General features: G+C 35.2%; 1 protein-coding gene across 8 annotated transcripts in view; it reads left to right on the top strand.

The window, feature by feature from the left end:
- LOC108972435 (protein sprint) overlaps nucleotides 1–23,932 on the top strand; it is a 553,725-nt gene that overhangs the window by 426,276 nt on the left and 103,517 nt on the right. For all 8 annotated transcript variants that reach the window (XM_018938999.1, XM_018939000.1, XM_018939001.1 and 5 more), the window contains one exon: nucleotides 15,310–15,805. In XM_018938999.1, coding sequence (XP_018794544.1) covers nucleotides 15,310–15,805 — 496 coding nt within the window. The remainder of the gene's footprint in view (nucleotides 1–15,309; nucleotides 15,806–23,932) is intronic.

Below are 23,932 nucleotides of genomic sequence, written 5' to 3'. Positions count from 1 at the left end.
AGTACTTCAAGATTTTTTTTTTTTTGTTTTTATAAAAAAATGTTTTAGAATCTTTAAAAACAAATTGCAGTCCAAGAATTTTGTTTTTTTAGAAAAAATTTAACAAATTGTTTAAAACTAGTTTTGAAAACAAAAAAAGTACTTCAAGATTTTTTTTTTTGTTTTTATAAAAAAATGTTTTAGAATCTTTAAAAACAAATTGCAGTCCAAGAATTTTGTTTTTATAAATTAAAAAAAAAATAAAACTATTTTTGAAAAAAGTTTACAAATCATGATTTATTTTTGTTGCACATTTACTCTTGCAAAACTCTTCACAATTTCAAAACTTTTTAAATCACTAATTACTTTAGAAAATATACCGACAGCGAAAGACGAAAAAGAAACAAAGTTTGATTTATTTTTTGCCGCTCAAAGTTTCTAAAGCGCACAAACTTTTCATAGTTAGACTTACCCACAAACGTGTTTTTTTTGTTTTTGTTGTTTTTTATAATGTGCCTTTAATAATAAAAACACAAACTTTGGCAAATTTTTCTACCTTTTAAGAATTCTTTCGTAAATTTACCGTTATGCTATATTTTTTCGAATTTTCATAATCCATCTCTATTTGTTAAACTAAAAATATTTTGAATTGTCTGCGCTGTCTTTTACATTACATTCATATACAGGTCATAATTTGCTCCTCATAACACATCACGTATACGCCCTGTCACACATAAATATACTGCAAGCACTGTACTAAGTGGTTTTTGACTGAAAAAGTTCGCTAACAAAAATAATATAAATTTCTTATTGTCAAGCAAACCTTTCTATGCAAAAAAAAAGTTGCTTGCTTTATTTCTTTATATTTTCATAACGAAAATAAAAAAATTTCTAAAACATTTCACTCTAACGTATACTACATAAGTCTCGCTCCACAGCTGTTTTTTTTTTTTGTGCCTGGGCTTTCAGAAAAGCATACTTTCCATTGATTTTCCATCCACAAATATTTGCATTTTGCAACACACTCCAAACAACTCTCCAATCTTACCGCCACATATACTTTCACATTCTTTCCAACACGCAAGCAGCAAGCAAGAAAGCGCATGAGTTGGTGGCATAACTTTGTTGCAGAGCATTTTTGTTGCTTGCCATGCACTTTAAATTACAACTTTTCTGCTGCAAAAGTTTGCTCCGGCAGTTTTTGTACGCTGCTTCGCTTGCTTTTATTCGTCAACTTTGTCTTGCTTTCAACTTACAAGCTGCCTGTCCACCGCCACACACATTGTGCAGCCTGTTCACCTTGCCACCTTTCTCTTTGGCTGCCGTGTGCCGCTGCCCACCTACCTGGTTTTTCAAGTTTTCCCACACAGCGCTTGCAACAGCAACATTACAGTGACAACATTTTTGATCCTGTCAAACTCATTTGCATATCAGGCAAAATTGACAGCGACATGACATGCTGCGGCGCGGCCGCGCTGTGTGCTGTGCGCTGAGTGCTGAGTGCTGAGTGGAATGCCCACATCGATTTTGTGGAGTGAATGCACGCCACTTCATCTCAGCATCAGCATCAGACTGAGCATCAGCTTATCGATGAAGCTGTCACAGGCAGCACTACTCTTGCTTGTTGCTATTGTTTGTGTTATCGCAATTACTGTCACACATACAGCGGTGTGTTATGAATATGGAAGCATGCGCTGCTCTAAATTGCATTGTTTCTTTGACTCTTAAATGACTGTGTGTGTAAATGTGTGTATGTGAGGCGCTGCTGTGCGCTTTTATTGAGATTGACTGCAGCAACAACCAGGTAGCATGCCACAAGCAACCTTCATATATGTTTGTATTCACATTTTGTCACTTACAATAGTGATTGGGTCGTCTTGCCACACCTTGTTGGCGTGCCACACCGCTGCTTCTGCAGGCAAAACAATGGCAGATTTCTGATTTTGATTGCATGTGAGTATTAGGTTGAAATGGGAATTACTTTGCAATACTTGGAATATTGTTTTTGGCTTGTAATCTCACAACTTTGACGAAGAATTTTATGAAATTTATTTGTTTGACAATATTTTCATTTTATCATATTCCTCTCTGTCTTATAGTCAGACTTATGAAATTTCAATAAGCGTGTTTTAAGTTGGTTTGAGTGATTAAGGCTGAGGTTTTGAGACTCTAATTGTGTAATAATATTTAAAACAAGTAAGGAAGGGATAAGTTCGGGTGTCACCGTACATTTTATACTCTCGCATGACAAGTTTCATCAAGATATCTCAACTTTTACTCAAGTTACAGCTTGCACGGACGGATAGACAGACATCCGGATTTCAACTCTACTCGTCACCCTGATCACTTTGGTATATGTAACCCTATGCCTGACTCTTTTAGTTTTAGAACTTACAAACAACAGTTATGTGAACAAAACTATAATACTCTCCTTAGCAATTTTGTTGCGAGAGTATAAAAATTACAGTTATAACATATACCATATTATTACCATATTAAGCAGTGTTGCCACCTTTTTATAATTTAAATACTAACTTTTTCAACTATAAAACGAACAATTTTCTTCTACTTGCTCAAAGAAACGAGCTGAAAAGCCACCCACTGTTTAAATTCTTATCATTTTATTATCATTGAGTATTGCAATTTATGGAAGTTGCCATATGTTCAACATTCCATGTTACATACCTACTCATATATTTATAGTATATGAAATATGACAATATTATCAAGGTATAAAACTTAACGAAGGACTGTAATTATTCTACCAACAATGGTTGCCATCTGTTTAATATTCTCATTCGATGGACTTTTGTTGATTGATAAATAATAAATTAATTTGTATGGAAAAATAATAGATAAATAATTATCAAACATTTTATCGCCAAGTTCTTCGGCACACAGTATTTGCCGCAAAGAGGCTTTCAGTTCGTATTTGTGCCCAGCGCCATCTATTGTCTTAACATATTACACTCAAAAATGTGCTTAAAAATGAGATACGCACTCATTGTAATAATAATGCGAAACCGTTTACAACTAGCCAATGTAGAGCTACTGTGCATGAGCACTTAATTTCTAACGGTTGTACTGTGGAATTGCTGAGCAAAGTGATGGCTTTTAGTCCAAATTGATCAACAACCTCTTTTTCTACTATTTTCTAGGTGAAATTTATATATGTCCCTCATCAAGTTCAAAGCTCTTTTCAGCTGATTGCTTGATATTTTCTTTCTTTTTATTTTAAACTATTCAATCAATATTCAAGAAGAGGATTAAATCACATAATTCATCAAGTGGTAATTACCCACCATAAACTTACGACTTCCGAATAGTAAGGTGACATTGTATGTATTTTGAAAATTCTTTATTTATTGTTCCAAATCAATTTCATCCCCTTCAAAGTAATCCCCTCCCGATGCCAAGCACTTATGTCAACGGATTTTCCAATCTTCGAAACACTGGCTGTAGTCACTTTCCGGGATGGCCTTCAGTTCCGTCTTCGCTGCGGCTTGAATCTCCTCTATMGTATAAAAACGGTGTCCCGGAGCGGTCTTTTGAGCTTGCTGAACAGCCAGAAGTCRCACGGCGCCAGATCAGGTGAATACGGCGGTTGCGGAACGATATGGGTTGAGTTTTTGGCGAAATGATCACGAATTAAGAGGGCAGTATGGGATGGTGCATTATCGTAGTGTGAAAAACCAAGAATTGTCTTTCCACAATTCCGGCCTTTTTAGGCGAATAGCATACGCAAAGGACGCATAACGTTCAAATAATATTTCTTTTTAACTGTTTGATCGGTTGGAAGGAATTGATAATGCACAACACCACGATAATCGAAGAAAACAGTCAACATGACCTTGATTTTTGAGCGATTTCGGCGCGATTTTTTTGTCTCGGCTCTCTTTTGGCACGATATTCGATCAATTTATCGATTGTTTAGGGGTCGTAAGCGTAGATCCAAGTCTCATCGCCAGTTTTAATGCATTTCATGACACCCTGGTAGTCGGAAAGCATCGTTTCACTCACTTCAACGCGATGCCATTTTTGCCAAAAAATTCAATGTTTTCGGTAACAGTCGAGATCTGACGCGCTTGAGGCCCAAAACATCCTTCGAAATGGTACTGGCTGAGCCTTTCGATATGCCAACTCCATCAGCAAGGTCTCTAATTATTAATCGACCATTTTTCAACACCAAATCTTTGATTTGTTGAATGTGAGCTTCATCGGTTGAGGTTGATGGTCGCGCTGGACGCTCTTTGTCTTCGACACGTTCACGGCCGGCTTGAAAATAACTATACCACTTGTAAAGATTTTTTTTTAGACATAGCCTCATCAACAAAGGCTTTCTGCGCCATCCTCAACGTATCCGCAGCAGAAAATTGATTCCGTAAACAAAATTTAATGCAAATTCTTTGCGCAACAAATTTSGACATCGCAAAAAACGAAAAACTCACTTTTAGCAGCTCACAAAACGACACGTATCTCAAACACTAATGAATATTTTGACATGAAATTTGACAAAAATGTGACTGACAGTATTACCAACCTAAAAAAAACTAATACTCCAAATTCTTCGACACGCGCAGTTTAAATTCAAATGTCACCTTATTTTTTGGGCACAGTAGACGTACCAGCTTAAAACAGCTAAGATCCGTAATCAAACTATATCCTCCCAAGGTTACATTTCATAACCATTTTCATATGAGACATTAATGGACAAGAGGAGAATAATAAAACGTCGGTTTCACAGTAACAGCAACATTTTCGGCAACGCAAAATCAGAGAAGTTAGCCAAGCTTGGGACCTCTTTGGGCGAACTGGAAGCAAAGTTAATACCATACTTGCTTGTACCGCCGCAAACGTTACGTTCCGCAATTTTTAATTCGAAAATATTCATTTAAAACATATGATGTAAATACGCATGCAATATTGTACCACTGGAGGAAATATTAAAATCACTTCAAAGCCAGTTCCAAATAGAGCACCTTAAGAGTTTTAAATCGGAAAAGGTTATACTCATCTCATACAAATATGATTGCATACGATTTATACCCTTACACTCGCAGCAGCACGCTACCTTTTCATAGATTTTGCAGGGCACAATATACCAGTGGAGTCTTTGCGCCTCAAACCAAGCCAATATTTTGTCTCCATTGTACGCGTTCAACTTTGTAAAGCCGAAATTTCTATTTAATGCGGCGCTGGTGAGTGGCAGCGCAGCCGATACGTCTGCTCTTTACCGATAATAATTGCCAATTTGTAAGCAAAATTTCTGGCAGTGCTTCAGTACACCTAATTGCATTATTTCATATTGTACTGTATAATAAACATAATACATAATACTTCATAATAATAATCGTACAAATGCAGCATAAACACCGTTAAGGTACCTCGTGCGTTGTGCACGAGTGTGCGGGAAATAGAAATGAGTGTGCGATAGAGGGGGAGTAACAGAGTGATTGGCTGAAAGGGAATGAAGAAGCAAATGTTTGAATGAGTACAAGTATGTGCGTGTGCTCACCTCTTTAGTTACTTTTGGAGGTTTTAATATTTTCGACTCCTTTTATGTGTGCGCATGCATTACAAGTCGGCTTTCATTGAGTGCAGACGCCGTTTCGTTGCTTTTCGTGCAAGCTCTCCGCTGTTTGTATGGTGAGTAATGGAAATGAGCTTAAATATTTAAGCCGATTGCGTTGCTCCTTTTATTGCGAAAAATTATCAGAGTAAAAAAATATAAATAAATAAAGTTGCAAAGTACTTATTCAATATTATGAAGGCGAGCAGCAACGCGCATATTTTCAGCAGTCGCTGAGAAATCACCTTGCAATAAAGAAAATCGCTTTTAAATATTCGGTTAATACAAGTTAAGTAGAGATACAGCAACAAAGTTTTGTACAAGAACATAGGTAACGTGATTTCGAAGAAAAATAAGAAACAAAATTAAGAAATAACATGAACTTCGTCTATACCGTATCTATAATGTGCTCACAACTGGATTTCTTTCAGCGTATAGTGCATAAAAAATCTTTATCTTAATCTTAATCTTAATCTGGCAGTTTGTAAGTTTATAGTAGTCGATCTGAACAAATTCTTCGTAGATTGTACAGTTGTCTTTGGCAAAAATTTTCGTCAAATTTTGTCTTATGTCTTACATCTCGTCAAATGAAAGAGTTTTCCACACAAGAACTTTTTTTTTGATTGTTCAGTTTCTGCCATAGCTATATACTATAGTGGTGCAGTATCGAAATTTGTGCGAAATTGCAGATCGTTATTTCAAACACTAAGAATCTAGTGCAGGTATGCATTGACCGACTGAGAGACGAGCATCGCTAAATCAACGTCTGCTGTTAAAGTTCAATCAGTTTGTTGACGGTGTGCTGCATGCTTTCACACAGTCGCTCCATAGAACCTTATATACGAACATCGATCGTACCGAGGCTTATCGCACGGTTGTTGGTGTCATCGGCCCTCGCCGCTTTGTGGTTCTTCAGACGGGTAATTGCTATTCTAACTTTTTCATGGTCGGGCAATAGAGTGTCTGCTCCAACTTCATTGATTGAGGAATCGCGTTCGACATCTCCTTTCATTCAGCAGGCTTGAGAAGTGTCCGCTCCGTAATTTCTTCTTTTTTTTTGTTGGCATCAGTCACTAGATCACCTTTGGGCTTCTAGGAGAGTATGCGCCGGTCTTGAAACCTTTTGTTAGTCACCACATCTTCTCGCAGAATTTTCGAGCATTACCCACACCGGCCAGCTTGTCAAGGTCTTCGTCTCGCTTCCTTTCATTACTTGGTAATATTAAATATATGTTAACAATATATTTTAATCCGCTCTAAAATCACACTTTTATTTTATTTTTATTAAATTTTCAAGTTCAAAGCACAAACCACTACAGCCCTTCAGGCGACTCTAGCTTCTTGTCTTTTACTTGATTTTCCGTCAATTTAATTCTTTTCTTCAACCGCTATAAGCATTTAGTGCCACAACTCCTTCGAGTATAATCAATTTTCCTGCAACAGATTACTAATAAACGAGTCATGTAAACCACTTACGTGCCGTGCTTCCTGTTAGAACACGGCGAGAGTGCGTTAAGAGACGCTGCAGCAAAAAATGCGAACTTTCCACACGTTGTAAAATACTCATTAAATGCTGACACTGACGTTAAACGCTCAAAATGCTCTGCGTGTGGGGAAGTGTGACAAAGACAAATCACCCCGAACTCTTGCGGACAACAGCAACGTGGCGCATTCTGGCAATATTGCAACACACACGCAGCCAGCGAGCCAACAACAGCAGCAGCGTTGGCAGCAGACACAACAAATGACATTTTAAGCAAGTGTCAAAATTCCGTTATTATTTTTTTTATTAGCGCGAAAAAGCAGCACCGGGCGTGTGAGTGTTGCCACTTTGGCGGCCATAAGTTATTATCGCTTAAATCCATCACACAGCTGGCAAAATTGTGGAAGCTCATTGCGCTGGCGGCGTAAGTGGCTTCGGTTGCCGAGTAAGAAAGCTGCGTGGCAAGTCGATAAGACGCATAGTATATGTAATTGAAAGCTACTTACCCGGCCACTGCAACGCCTTGCTGCGCATAGACGACAAATGAATTGCTGCCGTCCTTTTCGTTGTCGTTGTATGTGCGAATTCATTAATCATGTCAGTTTAGCAATAAAAAATGTGCCACTGGAAATATTAAAATAGCGTAAAATTATGTATATAATTTTTATATACGCTTCCTTTTATCCAAACGCCAATGACGGCGCGAAAAATGTGTCGCAAATTAACTTTTTGACAGCTGACACAACAGCCTGCGGATGTCAAATGGCAAACTGTGTGACAAGTTACACAATGCTGTCATAATGTAGCGAAAAGAAAAGAGGGCTGTCAACTGCGATTGAAAGGAGAGCGCAAAAAGCAAAGATGAGATGAATAGTGATAGAGTGACTAAAGGCTTAAGAATGGATAAGCAAAGCGCAATATCATTCGTAAAGCAAAAATAATTGTAATTAATACTAGAAACTTTTTGGCGTACTATATTTTGATCATATATGTATGTAAGTAAATGCTTTTTTATAATTTTATAATATATTTGTATTATTTATATTTTGACAAGAAAATTTTACATTCAGCTGCCAAATGTCAAAGAATTTGATAGGATGGCGGCGCACTCCACGAGTCAATTACAAAACAGGTTTTAAGACATGCCGTGCTCAATGAGTTTGTTGAACCCGCGTAAATTTGGTTTCCCCACTTCATACATTTCCATATTTTAACAAAGAAATCCAAAAATGCAGAAAAATATTTTCATAAGCAATATCGACCTATCATTACTTTTAAATCCATTTGGAAGTATTACTCTCCAATAAAATTTCCAAGTTTATCGCTGAGCTATTGAGGTAGTCCAATAACTGATCAAGCAAAACTATCTTTTCGTACTCTAAGGTGGTCATTAAGACTGTCTAAACTAACAGCTCTTAGGTTAGGCTAGGTTAGATGGTTGAACCCTGAACGTAAGTATTTTATGAAATCAGACAAAAAAAACTCCCATAGTTGGATATCAGCTATCGGCGTAAAGCCATGAATGTATCACAAATCCCCTTTTATTACATTTCTGTTATTTCTCCGGGATGTCTATGAGTATGAAGTTCAAATGCTTTTGTGTTTTGATCTGGTGGAAGCGGGAAATTCGAGAAGAAAGTATTGTGATAGTTATATCTCAGCTTTCTCCAAGCAGCTGATGCAATTGGCAGCATGAATATCGATCGGACAGTGTCCAGTTAGGACTGCTTGAACCACTGAAAGATGATACAGATGACAACTATACGGCCTTGTGAACTTCCAAGTGATAATTAAAGCTCTTAGAGAAAGAATTTTTATTTCCAGGAAACCTATAAAAACCTCTAGCTAATAGTAGAGTAAAGCTTAATAGTTCTAAGGCTTGAGCACGAAAAAATTAATAACACATTTGATACAAAGGAAAAAATGTATCGATGGTTGAAGAATTAGCATTCTTTGTAGAATTGGTTTTTTTTCTGAATAATGCTGAATAGTTAAATGCGAGGAGGATAGATTTTATATACTTCGTAAATGTAGAAGAACCAATGCCAAAAGAATCTTTGGTTCTACATAAAAATATAAAGTGCTGGCCATTCTAAGCGAATGAATGGCAGTTCGTAGTCGGATATAAATCCGGATCTATTGAAGGTACTTAGCTTCGACCATTGGAGAAAACGGGACAAAAGATACATTCAACTGCTTTGTAGACGAAGGCTTTATAAATGTTGTTGTGGCTCTACAAAAAATATGCCGTGCCAAGTTGGTGATCGAATATAATATTTTCGGTTACCTGCCAAACAACGGAGTCAAAAGCTCCAATAAGCTGCAGTTAGTGTCTAATACCGTCTAAAAACAGCTATGGTAGTGCTGTTGTACCGACGGAAAAATACGGGCTGCATATTAAGCCATGCTTGGTCGAATAAAAAAAATATGTATGTTACGATAGCGTGGATCCGACCATCATTGAGACGGAGTCGAAAGTCGAAAGCTTTTACCAGGTAGCTTTCATAAAATCATAGTTAATCATAACTAAATGGTATCAACTCGAGCTATTCTGGATTTATTTTGCAGTTTCGCTTCAAATTTTGTTCCTCAGCTGCGCTCAAAATATATTTTACAACGGTAACGATAAGAGTAAGTAGTACAATAATTCCTTAGGTTGTAGCTGCTTGAAGACAAGAATACTGAAGCAAATATAACAATTAAATACATAATTATAATTTAATAAATAAATAATGTAGTTACCACAAGGCATATGAAGAATGCCATTTACCTTTTGGTTCGAAACTGTCACGCCCGCTGCTAATTACGCCCAGCGGCAGTGGCACTCATCGATTATCACACAGCAACAAAGCTTTGCTTAGCTTAATTTTCCTGCTTTAAAACAACATTTCCGTAACATAAACACGAGCAAGTCACCACCGACTGCTGCGTATGCCGAGCGGCGTTCCGTTCTGGTACTCGTTTCAACCTCGACCAGACATCATTAATGTTAATTAACCAAATAAGCAACTTGTTGCCCTACTTAAGCGTGCGTACAGCAGSCACCAGTCAGTCAGTCAGCCAGCCGAGTGCGCATTATATAAAAGCCAACATTTCCACTTGCTTTCCCGAGCGAGCGTGAATAAAAAAAGTTCAAGCCTTACAAGTTATACAATGACGCTGATGGACCGTGGCTGGAGTTTGTGGCGGTGGTGAGCGGGCGGTAAGCCACCCTCATAACATGAAAGCGCTTTGTGGCTTTGTGCGAAGAGTGAAACCCTTGTGGCATGCACGACCTACCCCGACCCCTTTTAGTTACGAAGTACAACAGCAGCCTTTGTATTGTGCTATTTTTCACATTTTTCAACATTAATTAGACAAAAGTGTTGCATTTTTTTTGTTTTTGTTCCACAGGCACAATGTTCAACATAAAGTTGTTTAGCATTAATTCATTTTTTTTTTCATTTTTTTTCACTTTACATGCACACAGTTGTTAAGCTAACCTATTTAAGTGCCCATGTCAACTCGGTTATTGAGCTAGGCATAGAGTTGGCCAATTGGCTGTGTACAATAACCACTACTGTGGCGCGTTACTTGGGCACACTAATTAAATCGAGGTTTTAAATTGTTTAAGAGGAGAGAGAATGTTAGAGGCAGAAGTGGAAGGCGAGCAAGTGTGAGAGAGACATATAGTGAGAGAAAATATGAACATTTCACAAAAACTAATACTATGTTTGTATGCAAAAGTAAAATAGTATTTTAAAGCTGAAACGCTGCACAAAAATAAGAATCTTGGAATAGAATATATATTTTGTCAGAATAAGTTTTAGCAGACGAGACGCCTCAACAACACTAAACCAATTAGTATTTATAGTTTATATGTAAATATCTGATAGAGACTCTTCTGAGATTTTTCAGAGTAGATTCGAAGCAGAACATAAATATAAATAATTAAAAGCTCAAAAGCTCTTTCGACTTTATTTTCTTGGTTCTTTCGATGTCATACAACTTTGATGATTTTTAATATTACATTCGAAGCAAAATATGAATCAGTTGCATAACGCTCAAAAACCCGTTCAATCATCTTTTTATTAAAATTTTTCTTCGCGACGCCATAAAACTTTGTTACAATTTTTCACATTAACTTCGAAGTAATTCATAAATGCAAAAAACTAAAAGCTCAAAAGCTCATTCGATCACACCTTTTATTAAAATTGTTCACGACTAGTAATGGATTTCAGCTTGAAACTGAAGCTACATAGACTTATTATTCAAACAATTAGCCCCACACAGAGTAACCTAGATAATGCAAAAAGTTATCTATCTAGACATACTTTTACTCTTTTAAATATACTTGATACTTTATAACGACGAACTGTTTAAAATCTGTTTACTGAATTCAACCTCATCTTAAAAACTCTAAGCCTTGGTGATTTTTCATTTTCGAGTCATTAAACGATCTGCTTACTATTCCCTTTCGCCTCCTTTTACATTATTTTGTTCACAAAAAAGGCCCGATAGTTCCGACTGCATTGATCGTGAAAACATACCTGCTTTAATTACTATAAAAATTAAAAGTTTTTAACTCAACTAGCAAATACGGAATAATATTGATTTTGAGCGTCTTTAAGTCACTATCTTAGCGTTCCACAAAACGAATTTTATAACAATGCTTCTTGTATTCAAATTGTTCTTGTAAATATCAGGACTGCGACACCATTGGGCTTTAAAATCATCGATATTGCTCCTATATATGTATATACAATATAAATTTAACAATACATGAATAGAGGAGTGATGAAATAAATCAAAAGATTCTTATAAAAAGCTCGAAACTTAAAGCTCAATTACAAAATATAAATTAAATAAAAAATAAAAGAATCATTACAATAAGCTCGTAACATGATGTTTAATTAGGAAGTAGGAATGAAATAAACCAAGAGATTCTTATGAAAAGCTCAAAGCTTAAAGCTCATTTACGAAATAGAAATGAAAAATGAAAACTTCGTTACACAAAGATCGAAAAAGCTTAAAGTTCAATTAGGTATATTAAAGCTTAATTAAGCAGTAAGCTTTGAGAATTCTTTACCAACTTCTTCCATTCAGTCAATCGGAAGACACAAGTATATAGACATAAAGCCAATTTTTTTAATTTTTTCTTATTATATACATTTCGTATTATATACATTATTGTATATTGGTATTACATTATACACAACAACGATTGGAAATTTTGAAAAGCTCGCATTTTCATTCAATTCAGCACTAAAATTATATTTACGCAATATGTTGTAATTTAAATTTTTATTAGTGTATTTTGCAATTACATATATATGTAGTGAATACCCATTATTTTTTATGGTTTTTATCACCACTAGAAATACTATGTAAATGCGTAAGTAAGTTTCATGAAAGCTTTTACAGCTTTTTCTTCTTTGTTGCCTCAAAAGAAATCATTTAAAATTCCGCACATAATCTCTTATAAAATATTTTCATTATTTGTAAATCTCTTAGAAATCTATATACATACATATATACATACATATATACTATAAAGTATAGCATCAGAATGTAAAGCGCTGAACGCACGCATCTTGCCCACAGTGCTTCCATTAAAACGAGTCATGTGTAAGATTTGTATGCCAACAAATTGCAAAATTCAATTTGCCTCGTCGTGCATTGTTGTTGATTATTGTGTTAGAAAATATTAATCCCTTCTGCTGGCATTTATATTTATGCTTGCATGTCCATGGCCTGTGCGCTGCCACTAATATCACATGAGTTGTTGTCCGTAGAAATTGCTCAAAAGGTGCTCGAACACATTGTTAGGCGCTCAAGTGTAAAAACTTTTGTAAACTAGAGGAATTACGATGCTTGAGGAATTTATTTTGATGTTTTCATATTTTTATTCAATAAATAAAGTTGTATAAATTATTGTAGGAAAGCAAGCACATCAAGCCTACAAAATATTTCTGTTTCTTATAATAGAAAGTTTTGTTTGAAGTTTGAAAAATCGGTTAAATACGTCATTTAACTGATGGCACAATACAGAATTAAACAAAATATAATATATAAATATATGATATATGAGACATTTCAAAAAATATAACGCGTTATGTAAAAGTGAGCAAAATTATTGGAATAATCAAAAGATATATGTATATATTTATTAATAAAAGTTAGCTCTAAAACTTGCTTAAAATTACTTAACTAACTTAAATTGTTGAAGTAATATATTTGCAGTCTACCGCTACCTTAGTAGCAGCCACTTATAAAAACTACTACAGTAATCCGGTAGCCTAAGGCTAAGATTTATGGCAGTCTCCTTAAAGAAAAATCCGCATCCAACCGTTCTTCCTAGCTACAACCTATTGGTAAGAAAGCTTACCAGCGGTATGTTAGCAGAGAAAAATGCTCCACAATAATCTCACCGAGTCAATGATACAAGTTATAGGAGGAGAGAATTTCGGCGTGCTCTTGTTCGAACCTCTTCATATGCGCTTACTCTTAGCCTTAAGGCTCACTTCTGAGCAACGCAATCTCCACTGGTGCTATGTGTAAAATCAGATATTGTTTTTTGTAGTCCGCAGTATACCAGAGTTGTTTATGAGAGCTGCACTTTGACAAGTTCAAGCTTCTTAGCAAGTGTAGCATTTTCGAGCACCTTTCGCCAGACCTATACAACACTATTAGCTTGACTACGGCTTCGTAGATCCAAGACATTACTTTTAGAGAGAGTCCACATATTTTCCTTAAGCAGCAATATAGAGCAAAGTATTTTTATTGGATGTACAAAGTAATATTTTTCTAAGTGATTCGATAAGTCACAAAAAAAAATGCAAGTTTGCAACTTTCTCCAGAAAACTGCAATGCGGTTGGAAATCTGTAGATTTGTTTTTTAATTTTTTTTTTCTTCTTTATTGGCGAGTTATGTTTTTTATTAGTATTTAGAATTGGCGTTCCTGAATGAATAAAAATCTAACAAAATTGTATGTTTGCATCATTTAGAAATATCTTTTTAAATTTTTAAAGCTGTAAGATGTTATTTTATTTTAGAAGAAGGCGCTGGTTGGCAATCCTGCTCCTGAGCGAGCCGAGTAGATCGCAAAAGATAGATTTGCCTTTAGCAAAGTCCATTTTGTCACAATATTAGGGGTTCTTACTAGATATTAGCCCACAGGCATTCACTCGTCTTGGTAAACGCAATTTGTCAAAGTTGTATGGAGAAGAGTAAGGCGTAAGCATTCAGATACTTTCTCTTTCATTATTCAGTCTTTACAAAACTAAGGTGGACCTCAACGCAGTCTTGGTTTTGCCAAAGCAGTAAACAAAGCCGACACTTAATAATTTGTGAGAGACTCAAAGTTCTTTGACGATTTATAAGGATCTTGCGATCTCTTTTTTAGGCGTTTATACCGAAACGATAAACCGACATATTTTATAAAAATGTACTATATATGCTATAGTCGTCTTCTATTCGCCAATTTGTTGCACACCATGTTTGAATTCTGCTCTCATATCCAGTTGAATTCAATAGAGGAGGGTTTTTCTATATACATATATTATCATTGAAGGCATATCACTCTCTCCTTCTCTATTTATTTTCGATAACGCCAATTTTTACGATTTGTGCCAGTTGTATATTTGTTTCGCCACTTTCCTGCATACCAAATTATGGTTACTTACTAAACGAACAACTTACATGCCAGAAAATTGATTTTTCAAACTAAGCTAATATGGAGAGGGAGTGTATTAAAGCCACAATTAAATTAGACAAGTCGCAGCTGAAACAAAATTAAGCGAGTGGCGGCCTTAAATGAATGGTAGACATGCAAAAGTCATGCGATGGTAGATAGCACCAGAAGAAGAGGAGAAGTGCCGTTGTGAATTAATCAGTGAAGCTTTAAGCTGCAGAGGATAAAGACAATGACTTCACCTGTTGAATGTATGGAGTAATTATGTAATTGAAGACAATGTGCTCAGGAATTAATTTTGGTAAATTGAATGGAAATTCCAGTTAGGTATTTAATATAATCGGAATTGGTGAATTAAGCAGTATATTTGAAAAGAAAAATATTTAATTTTTGTTTATATATATACTTTATCAGTATCAATTAATCCGACTGCATATATAATATAACTTTAAACCAAAAAGTAATCAAAAACCAAGTTCAAAACACTTTCATATTCTCTTTAATACCTGAAAATCGTTTGAGCATCGCCTTCCGGCCACAAAAATTTACTAACTTTACTCTGTAACGCCTTACTAATCAACAAATCTGCTTCGTCTCATTTGCAGGACCTCCGACTCCAGCACACAGTTGACCACATCGGCCGTGCCGCCAGCAACAACACAGAATCAATTAAAGTCCACAACGGCTACAGCGGCTGCCGCAGCAACAGGCAATGCCGCACACAACAACAATAATAATAGCAACAACAACAACTGCAATAGCAATAACACAGSCGGTAATCGACGTCTGCCATTCTGTGGTTTAGATTCCATTAAAGGAAGTGACAGTAATGGCATGGGCGATGGTGTTGTTGGTGGTGCCACCAATTTATGCTTCGATTTGCATGGTAGCAACAGCGGCGGCATTAACACCAGTAATCGGCACACTGGCGCTGGACTCGGCGGCACACACGATGGCGTACAACATCATGATAACATATCAGAGCAATTTCACTCGCTGGATGCGGCGGATAGCAGCTGCTGTGGCGATGAACAGTTCGAGGATGATATGCAGGCCTTGTTGCCGAAATGCAAGCGTTACTCGGGAGATGAACTCAGTCAGGTGAGTTCGAGTGATTTTATAAATATTTGCATTATAGACGTTCGTTTTGTGTATAGCTCAGTGAAGAGATATAACCACTCACTGTACAGTTTCTATTTGTTTACTGATTTATACCAGTTTTATTTTCTATTCGATACTCTTCAGAACTAGTCGTATCGACGACTGCTTCTAGTATGTTTTTACTATGTAATACGAAGACATTTATTTTAAATGATATCATTATTTTACATGCAAAAATGTCAATAGGTTTATATGATGTAAGTGTTTTCACACATATATTATTTAATCGTGTTCTATTCGCCACTTTTATGCAAGATAATTGCAAATGCCGCTCTCTAGTCGAAAATTTATATTTGAGGACACAAATATTTGCATAAGTTTAAAGCACGAGAGCACTCAATAAAGTGCTGGTGCCAATTTAAGTGAGTTAAATCAGTTACTAGATTTGAGCATCGCTACACCAAAGTTTATGTATAGCTCAGTAGAATGATTTATAACTTTTCTCTATTGGATTTTTTCCATTTTTGGGGATATTACATTTCGCCTCAGTTTTAGTGTACCAAAAAAAAAAAGGTGAGATTTGAATTTAAACAGCGCGCGTCGAAGGATTTGGAGAACTATTTTTTTTTTTTTTTTTTTTGTAGGTTGGTAGTACTGTCAGTCACATTTACATATGTCAAATTTCATGTCAAAATATTCATTAGTGTTTGAGATACGTGTCGTTTTGTGAGCTGCTAAAAGTGAGTTTTTCGTTTTTTGCGATGTCCAAATTTGTTGCGCAAAGAATTTGCATTAAATTTTGTTTACGGAATCAATTTTCTGCTGCGGATACGTTGAGGATGGTGCAGAAAGCCTTTGTTGATGAGGCTATGTCTAAAAAAAATCTTTACAACTGGTATAGTGATTTCCAAGCCGGCCGTGAACGTCTCGAAGACGAAGAGCGTCCAGGGCGACCATCAACCTCAACCGACGAAGCTCACATTCAACAAAACAAAGATTTGGTGTTGAAAAACCGTCAATTAGAGACCTTGCTGATGAAGTTGGCATATCGAAAGGCTCAGCCAACACCATTTTGAAGTATGTTTTGGGCCTCAAGCGCGTCAAATCTCGACTGGTACCGAAAACATTCAATTTTTTGGAAAAAAGGCGTTGCGTTGAAGTGTGTGAAACGATGCTTTCCGACTACCARGGTGTCATGAAACGCATTAAAACTGGCGATGAGACTTGAATCTATGCTTACGACCCCTAAACAACCGATCAATTGATCGAATATCGTGCCAAATGAGAGCCGAGACCAAAAGAAATCGCGCCGAAGTCGCTCAAAAATCAAGGTCATGTTGACTATTTTCTTCGATTATCGTGGTGTTGTGCATTATGAATTCTTTCCAACCAGTCAAACAGTCAACAAGGAATATTATTTGAACGTTAAGCGTCCTTTGCGTAACGCTATCCGCCTAAAAAGGCCGGAATTGTGGAAAGACAATTCTTGTTTTTTACACCACGATAATGCACCATCCCTTACTGCCCTCGTAATTCGTGATAATTTCGCCAAAAACTCAACCCATATCGTTCCGCAACCACCGTATTCACCTGATCTGGCGCCGTGCGACTTCTGGCTGTTCAGCAAGCTCAAAAGACCGCTCCGGGACACCGTTTCTGTACTATAGAGGAGATTCAAGCCGCAGCGAAAACGAAACTGAAGGCCATCCCGGAAAGTGACTACAACCAGTGTTTCGAAGATTGAAAAATCTGTTGGCAGAAGTGCTTGGCATCGGGAGTGGATTACTTTGAAGGGGATGAAATTGATTTGGAAAAATAAATAAGGAATTTTCAAATTTATTTTTTGGGCACAGTAGTACACAATCCGGTTTTCGCTTCGCTACTCTTTACAGGTTTTAGATAGCGCAGTAAAGGCCTGATTTTAATTTTTATGCCAGTTTGTGTGAGTTATATCAGTTTCTACTTTAAAGTTTCGTCACTCTAAGGTTTGTTTGTGCCCTTGTATCCATAATTTTTATTCCAGTTTTAGTGGCTTATACCAATTGTTTGTTTTTATACCTCATTTTTACTGTTTTATACCAGTTTATTTTTCAATCATTATATTTGAAGTTTTTGTATATCTCAGTAAAGTGATAGTTACTTAATCTCCAATTTAATGCCAGTTTTAGTGCCTTGCTAGTTGTTTGGTTTTATACCGAATTTTTAGTACTTTATTCCACTTGATTTTTCAATTCATTATTCTTTGAAGTTAGTGTATATCTCAGTAAAGTTGTAGCTATTTAGTCTCCAATTTTAAAGTCAGTTTTAGTGACTCATGCTAGTTGGTTTTTTGATTCGCTAGTTTTTGAAACACGTGCATATCCCAGTGGTGGGCTTGATATTTTATATATATTTGTTTATGACAGTTTCTGTTATTTATACCAGTTGTTGGTTCCTTTGATTAAGTTTTAGTGGTTTATGCCAGTTGATTTTTCGATTCGCTATACTTTTAAAACTGTGTTTTGCTTAATGTTAGTGCTTGGAATTTAATCGTTAGGTCCTCCCGACTGCTTTGGTCAGTTATACCAGTTATTTTTTCGTATCGCATCTCTACAAAGTTTGTCGTATTGTCGACTGCATACTTAGCATATAGTTTATATGCATTTGGTATTGATTTTAGCTACATTACGTTGTTTTACATGCAAATACGCTGAGCTCCAAGATCTGTTTATGCAACAAAATGTCTCGGCAGTACGGCTACTTGGCTATGTCCTTTGGCGATCCTTTGAGCAATGCAAATTTCAAGGTAAATGCGCTTTTCTGCACTTAAACAGCTTACTTACTTTGCTTAAATAAAAGCTATTTACTGCAATGTGTACAATATTCAATTTCTTGTTTGCGCATTTCATTGTCGTAATGGCAGATTTGCTTCCGTTTTTTCGTTCATCTTGCGTTTGCAAGCGTCTATACCCAAAAGCACTACATTTACTATATTTCTACATTTCGTCTGCTTATTTGCATAGAATTTAAATAAGTTGCTAGCGTACTCAGCGCTGCCACTACACCAGCAGAGCCAATGTGTTATCCTGCAAGGACACGCGCGCCTTGCCGTTGTCCACTCAGCTGACAACACGCTTGGGACTCACTTTCGCTTTGATTTGTGCTTCGAATACGATTGCCAGTGGAGATTTTTTTTTTCTTTTTTTTTTTTTTTTTGTTGGCGCAGAGCTATGCTTCGTTGATTTGTTTGTACTTTGCAAGGAAATGGCAAAAAAAATTTCCCGCTTAGATATGTATAGTTGCTCAGCAAGTTTATTAATAATTCATTATTTTTGTTTGCATTGATTTGCGTTTTTTCTTTAATTTTCTGGGGTTTGGAAGCACTTGCGCAAATCGATTTTCTATTTTCTAGCAATGATTTTCATATACTCCGCTTTTTATTGCAATGCCCAAAGGGAACTCACATAACCATAAATACATAAACACATATACACACATATGTATTTCTATCCTTTCTAATCTTGTATCTGCTTTGTGCGTATTTCAATTCCGCATTGAACTCAGCTGCTACCTTGAAAAATGTCAGCATCGCATTCTCATATTTATTTAAGTAAACAAATTTATGGTTTTCGTTTCAAAGCGCCCCCTTTGCTTACATGCCGTATTCGCTTTATAATTGTCGGTTTTTACACAAATAAATACACACACACTCACATATACACAAAGGCTCTGAGAAATGAACTTCCAGCTTACCCCATAGTATTTAGTTGTCTATTTGCCATAGCTTTTGGGTAATTGCGCAATGCAAATATATTAAAGACGAGCAAATAACACACACACACACACATACACACGTAAATGCAGACATAGATACAAACATTTACATGTTGTATTTTTAAATAAACACAGCAAATGATACTGCCAATGAATCTGTGTAAATACAAAATCTAAAAGCTGTTGTTGCTTTCTTTAGGTGGAGAGCAATAAATCGTCTGCCACGGCTGCTGAGGTAAATACGGGTGCTTCAGATTGTATGTAACTATATTAAAATTTAATGAAAAACAAAAAATAACTTGTAACCTCAGTTGAACAAAAGATTGGTTTTGATCCTTAAGTTTTTATGGCAGCTAAATGCTATAGTGATCCAATCTGAACAATATCTTCGGAGATTATGCCGTTATCTTAAAAAGCAATTCTTGCGAAATTTGGAAATTTGAAAATAAAAATAAAAAATTCCATACAAAGAATGAATTTTGATCGTTCAGTTTGTATGGCAGCTATATATTATGTTACAGTGATCCGATCTGCACCACTTTTTCCAAAGATTATACCTATTGCTTAAACAATAAGCCATGCCAAATTACGGTAAGATTTTTCGTCAAAGAAAAAAGTTTCCCATAAAGGAAGAGGATTTTGTTCGAACAATTTCTATGGCAGCTTTATGCTACAGGGATTCGATCTGACTATGTCTTTCAAGACTGTTCCGTTGGCTTAAGTGAACCGTGCCAAATTTCGGGAAGATATCTCGTCAAATAAGAAAGATTTGCATATGCAGATCAGTTTTTATGACAGAAATATGTTATAGTAGGCGATTTCTAATAATTAATTGCGTAGATAATTTAGAAAATGTATTTAATTTTTTTGATTATATAGAGAGCTAAATTTACTCTTCAACAATAATTGGCAACACTGCTAGTTTTGTAGAAAATCTCACCAAATACTTTTCTAAAAACTTTTATAAAAGCCTTAGCGTCCGTGTTTAGCGTCGGATTTTTATGTTGCGATTGGTGGTTACACTATTTTATAGCATGTGTGCCGATATTGAACCGTTTGCGGAAGAATAGTCTTCAAATAAAATAAAATATTTTTAAATTTAAAAAAATAAACATTTTTATAGAAAGTAGTTTTATATTTTTTTTTAAGTAGCAACAAAAATTTACAGTATTTCTATGCTGTATGAAATTTGATGAAAATATTTGAAGTGGCAACTCCTTATATCTTTTTAATTTCTATATGAAATTATAGTATAATTTTTATATATGCAAAGTTCACACATTTAATTTTTCAATATGCTTTTTATTTTATTTTTTTGAGTCTGGCAACCACTGTGCCTGAAATTGAGCTATCTCAGTCTCTAAAATGTTGCTGAAACACATAACATTAGCTCTCATTCCGGCTGCACACGTTTCTATCACTGCAAATAACAGATTCCATTACATTACTCCCAGAAATTGAAATATTTACCCTCAAGCAAGCTGGAAGAACTTAAAGCTTCTACCAGAAAGCAGTCAAATCCACTACTAACATCTGCAAAGTGACTAACACTAAGCCGCAGCACACAGCTCCGTTGTTTTTTTTTTTCAATTTCTCTAAATGCAAATAAATATGCAGCAATAACAACAAGCTCAGCAGCCAGCAAAAGCAAAGTCCTAACAGCGCTGATTATCATAAAAGCCGTCGAAGCCACCATACACAGGTGTGCAACTCAGCCGGCTCACGTGTACCTTGTGAGCTTGGAAGATTTATAGCATGCTCTTAGGCGCTTTGCAATTTAAATAGCACCGTTAAAGTAAGTTTAGTGCAAAGGTGTTGTGAAAATCGTTTTGTAGGTTAAATGCGTGCATTAAGTGCCATAAATCCCGCGCTGCTTAAGGGAACTTAATGGTTTCGAATTTAAAGCAAAGTTTATTCTCGAAATGGAGGAAAGTTAAAGTAATTCAGTATATCATGAGTTAATAGACATAAATAATAGAGAGAAATGTACATATTCGAGGAAAAAAGCAGCGAAAAATTAGGTATGGTGAATTATATTGGAAAAGTAATGTCAAATCACTCACAGCTAAATTTTGCTTTCTTCTTTGAGAATTTTAATTCTGCTACTATTCTCCTCTTTTAATTGAGCTCTCAAAATTTGAAGGAATTCAAAAACTTTTTTAAATGCAGCAAATGTCTTTTTCACCACACTTGAATGTTAACTGTCAATTCATTTAAAGTTTAATGTTCAGTAACGTAACTTGTTTAATATCAAATTCAACTTAAAAAAAAAAAGAATTTTTGTTATTGAAAACCTTTATGAACTCACCATATATGTATCTCTCTCACCACACTTTAACGTTTTCTGTGAATTTATTTCAACATCGAAATTCTGTAGTGCAATGTTTCTCTTGATTCATAAATTCTTTTTTTATATAAATAAAACGAAGAAGAAAGCAACGAAAAATTAGCTATGGTGAATATTGTTGGAAAAGGCCGTGTAAATGACTCACAGTTCAACTCTAAACCAGGCTTTTGCAACAACAATACTAACACTATTTTTGCTCTTTAATCAAGCTCTCAAATTTAAATTTTAACTATGAAAAATGTTTATAAATTCACCAAATATTTTTTTTCACCACACTTTAACGACAGCTGGGACTTCATTTCAACATTAATATTAATTTATGTAACTTTTTCCTAATAATATTGAGTTTAACTCTGAAATTTTGAACTCTGATCCTTAAAATCCTTTATGAATAATAATTATGACTTTTTCACCACACTTGAGTACCATATGTCAAATTAGTTGACAATTATAAGTCATACATGTAAATTTTTACTAGAAATATATACTTTAACTCTCAAATTGTTTTAATTTTTAGATGTTAAAAAGTTTATAAACTACTTATTTCACCACACTTACCATACCTTTCTATTTAATCCATCAAATTTGTCGCCGCAATTTTTACATAACATATTTTAATTTAAATCCCGAATTCTATTTTTTATCATTGAAAAACGCTCTATAAATCAGTCAGTTTCTTATTTCACCACACTTACCCACTATATGTTAATTTCTTTGACTACTAACATCATGTGCAACTTTTTTTTAATAAAAATAGTTAATTCAACTCTTAAATACAATTCTTTTTTGTTCATTAAAAATGCTTATTAAATTATTCACTACACTTACACATTATAACTCACTCTATTTATTTGGAATATTAAAAACCCATTTAAATTAAACTACGAATTAATGAATAGAAAAAATGCGAGCGACATGTTTTTTCTCCTCACTGCTATGGTGAAATTAATTTTGCATGCAAAAACGCATGAGAGCGCAAAAAACGCCCATAAATTTATGTTGTCATCAACAATTTGAGTGACAACAGTTCGTCAAGTCCTTGAGTGGGAGTACACATGCCATTGACATGGCGGTGCACACAAAAACAAATAATAAAAAATTGCAACGAGCAAAGTGCCAAAAGCGTTGAAAATGAAAAACAAAAAAAAAAAAAAAAACACGAAATTGTTTTTCATCATCAGCCGTATGCAAAAATATGCAACAGTAAAACTGCAAATGCTTAGCTAACAACAAAAAAGTTAACGAAGGTATAGTAGAGTTAACAAAAAACACATACAAAGCATAAAAGGAAAAACTCGCAGTTATAGCAGTGTTGCCTTGGCTGCATAGCAGTTGGTTATTGTTGTGACAATGCGGATGTCAGCGCCTGTCTACTATAGTATGAGAGTGCCACCATAGTATGGGAAATATTAATATGCCCACATATACGACCATCTCAATGTACCGTCAGCAAACTCTGCTTAAAAAGCAGCGTCGAGTGAAATTTATGTGACAAGCACATACGCGCAGACATGTAACTACTACAGCGTGTACTCAAGTATATGTATAAAGAAAATGCAGTTCACTGTAACTCAGCACTAGCTTCACTCAAGTTTTAGTAATACATGCATATATACACATACATATGTGTATATGATTACATCAGACGCAGTGAAAATAAATAAAAGCGTCACTTGCATGAAAGAAAGTCAAAAAACAGATACCGTTACTCGCGAAATGTGGTTGCTTTTCCGTGCTGGTGATTTCTGTGGACTGTTGGAATGATGCTAGTATACTTTCAGGCGCACATTGCACGTTATATGGCTAGTAAATATTATAAAGCGAAAATTGTATACTTAAAGCGACAAGAAAAAATAAATAAATGCAAAACAATTATATTAAACGCAGAAAAAAATGAAATTAAATTAACTAAAATTAATTCAATCATAATAAAATCAAATAAACCAAAATATGCGAAGACAAAGCTAATTCAAAACGAATTATAGTAAAATAAAAAAATAATGAAACAAAATTAATTAAATTTAATT

The sequence above is a fragment of the Bactrocera latifrons genome, unplaced genomic scaffold (assembly GCF_001853355.1).
Source record: "Bactrocera latifrons isolate USDA-ARS-PBARC rearing strain unplaced genomic scaffold, ASM185335v1 scaffold_4, whole genome shotgun sequence".
In the NCBI taxonomy this organism is placed as follows: domain Eukaryota; kingdom Metazoa; phylum Arthropoda; class Insecta; order Diptera; family Tephritidae; genus Bactrocera; species Bactrocera latifrons.
The sequence above is the reverse complement of the archived record's forward strand: the minus strand, read 5'-3'. Positions and strand labels throughout refer to the sequence as shown.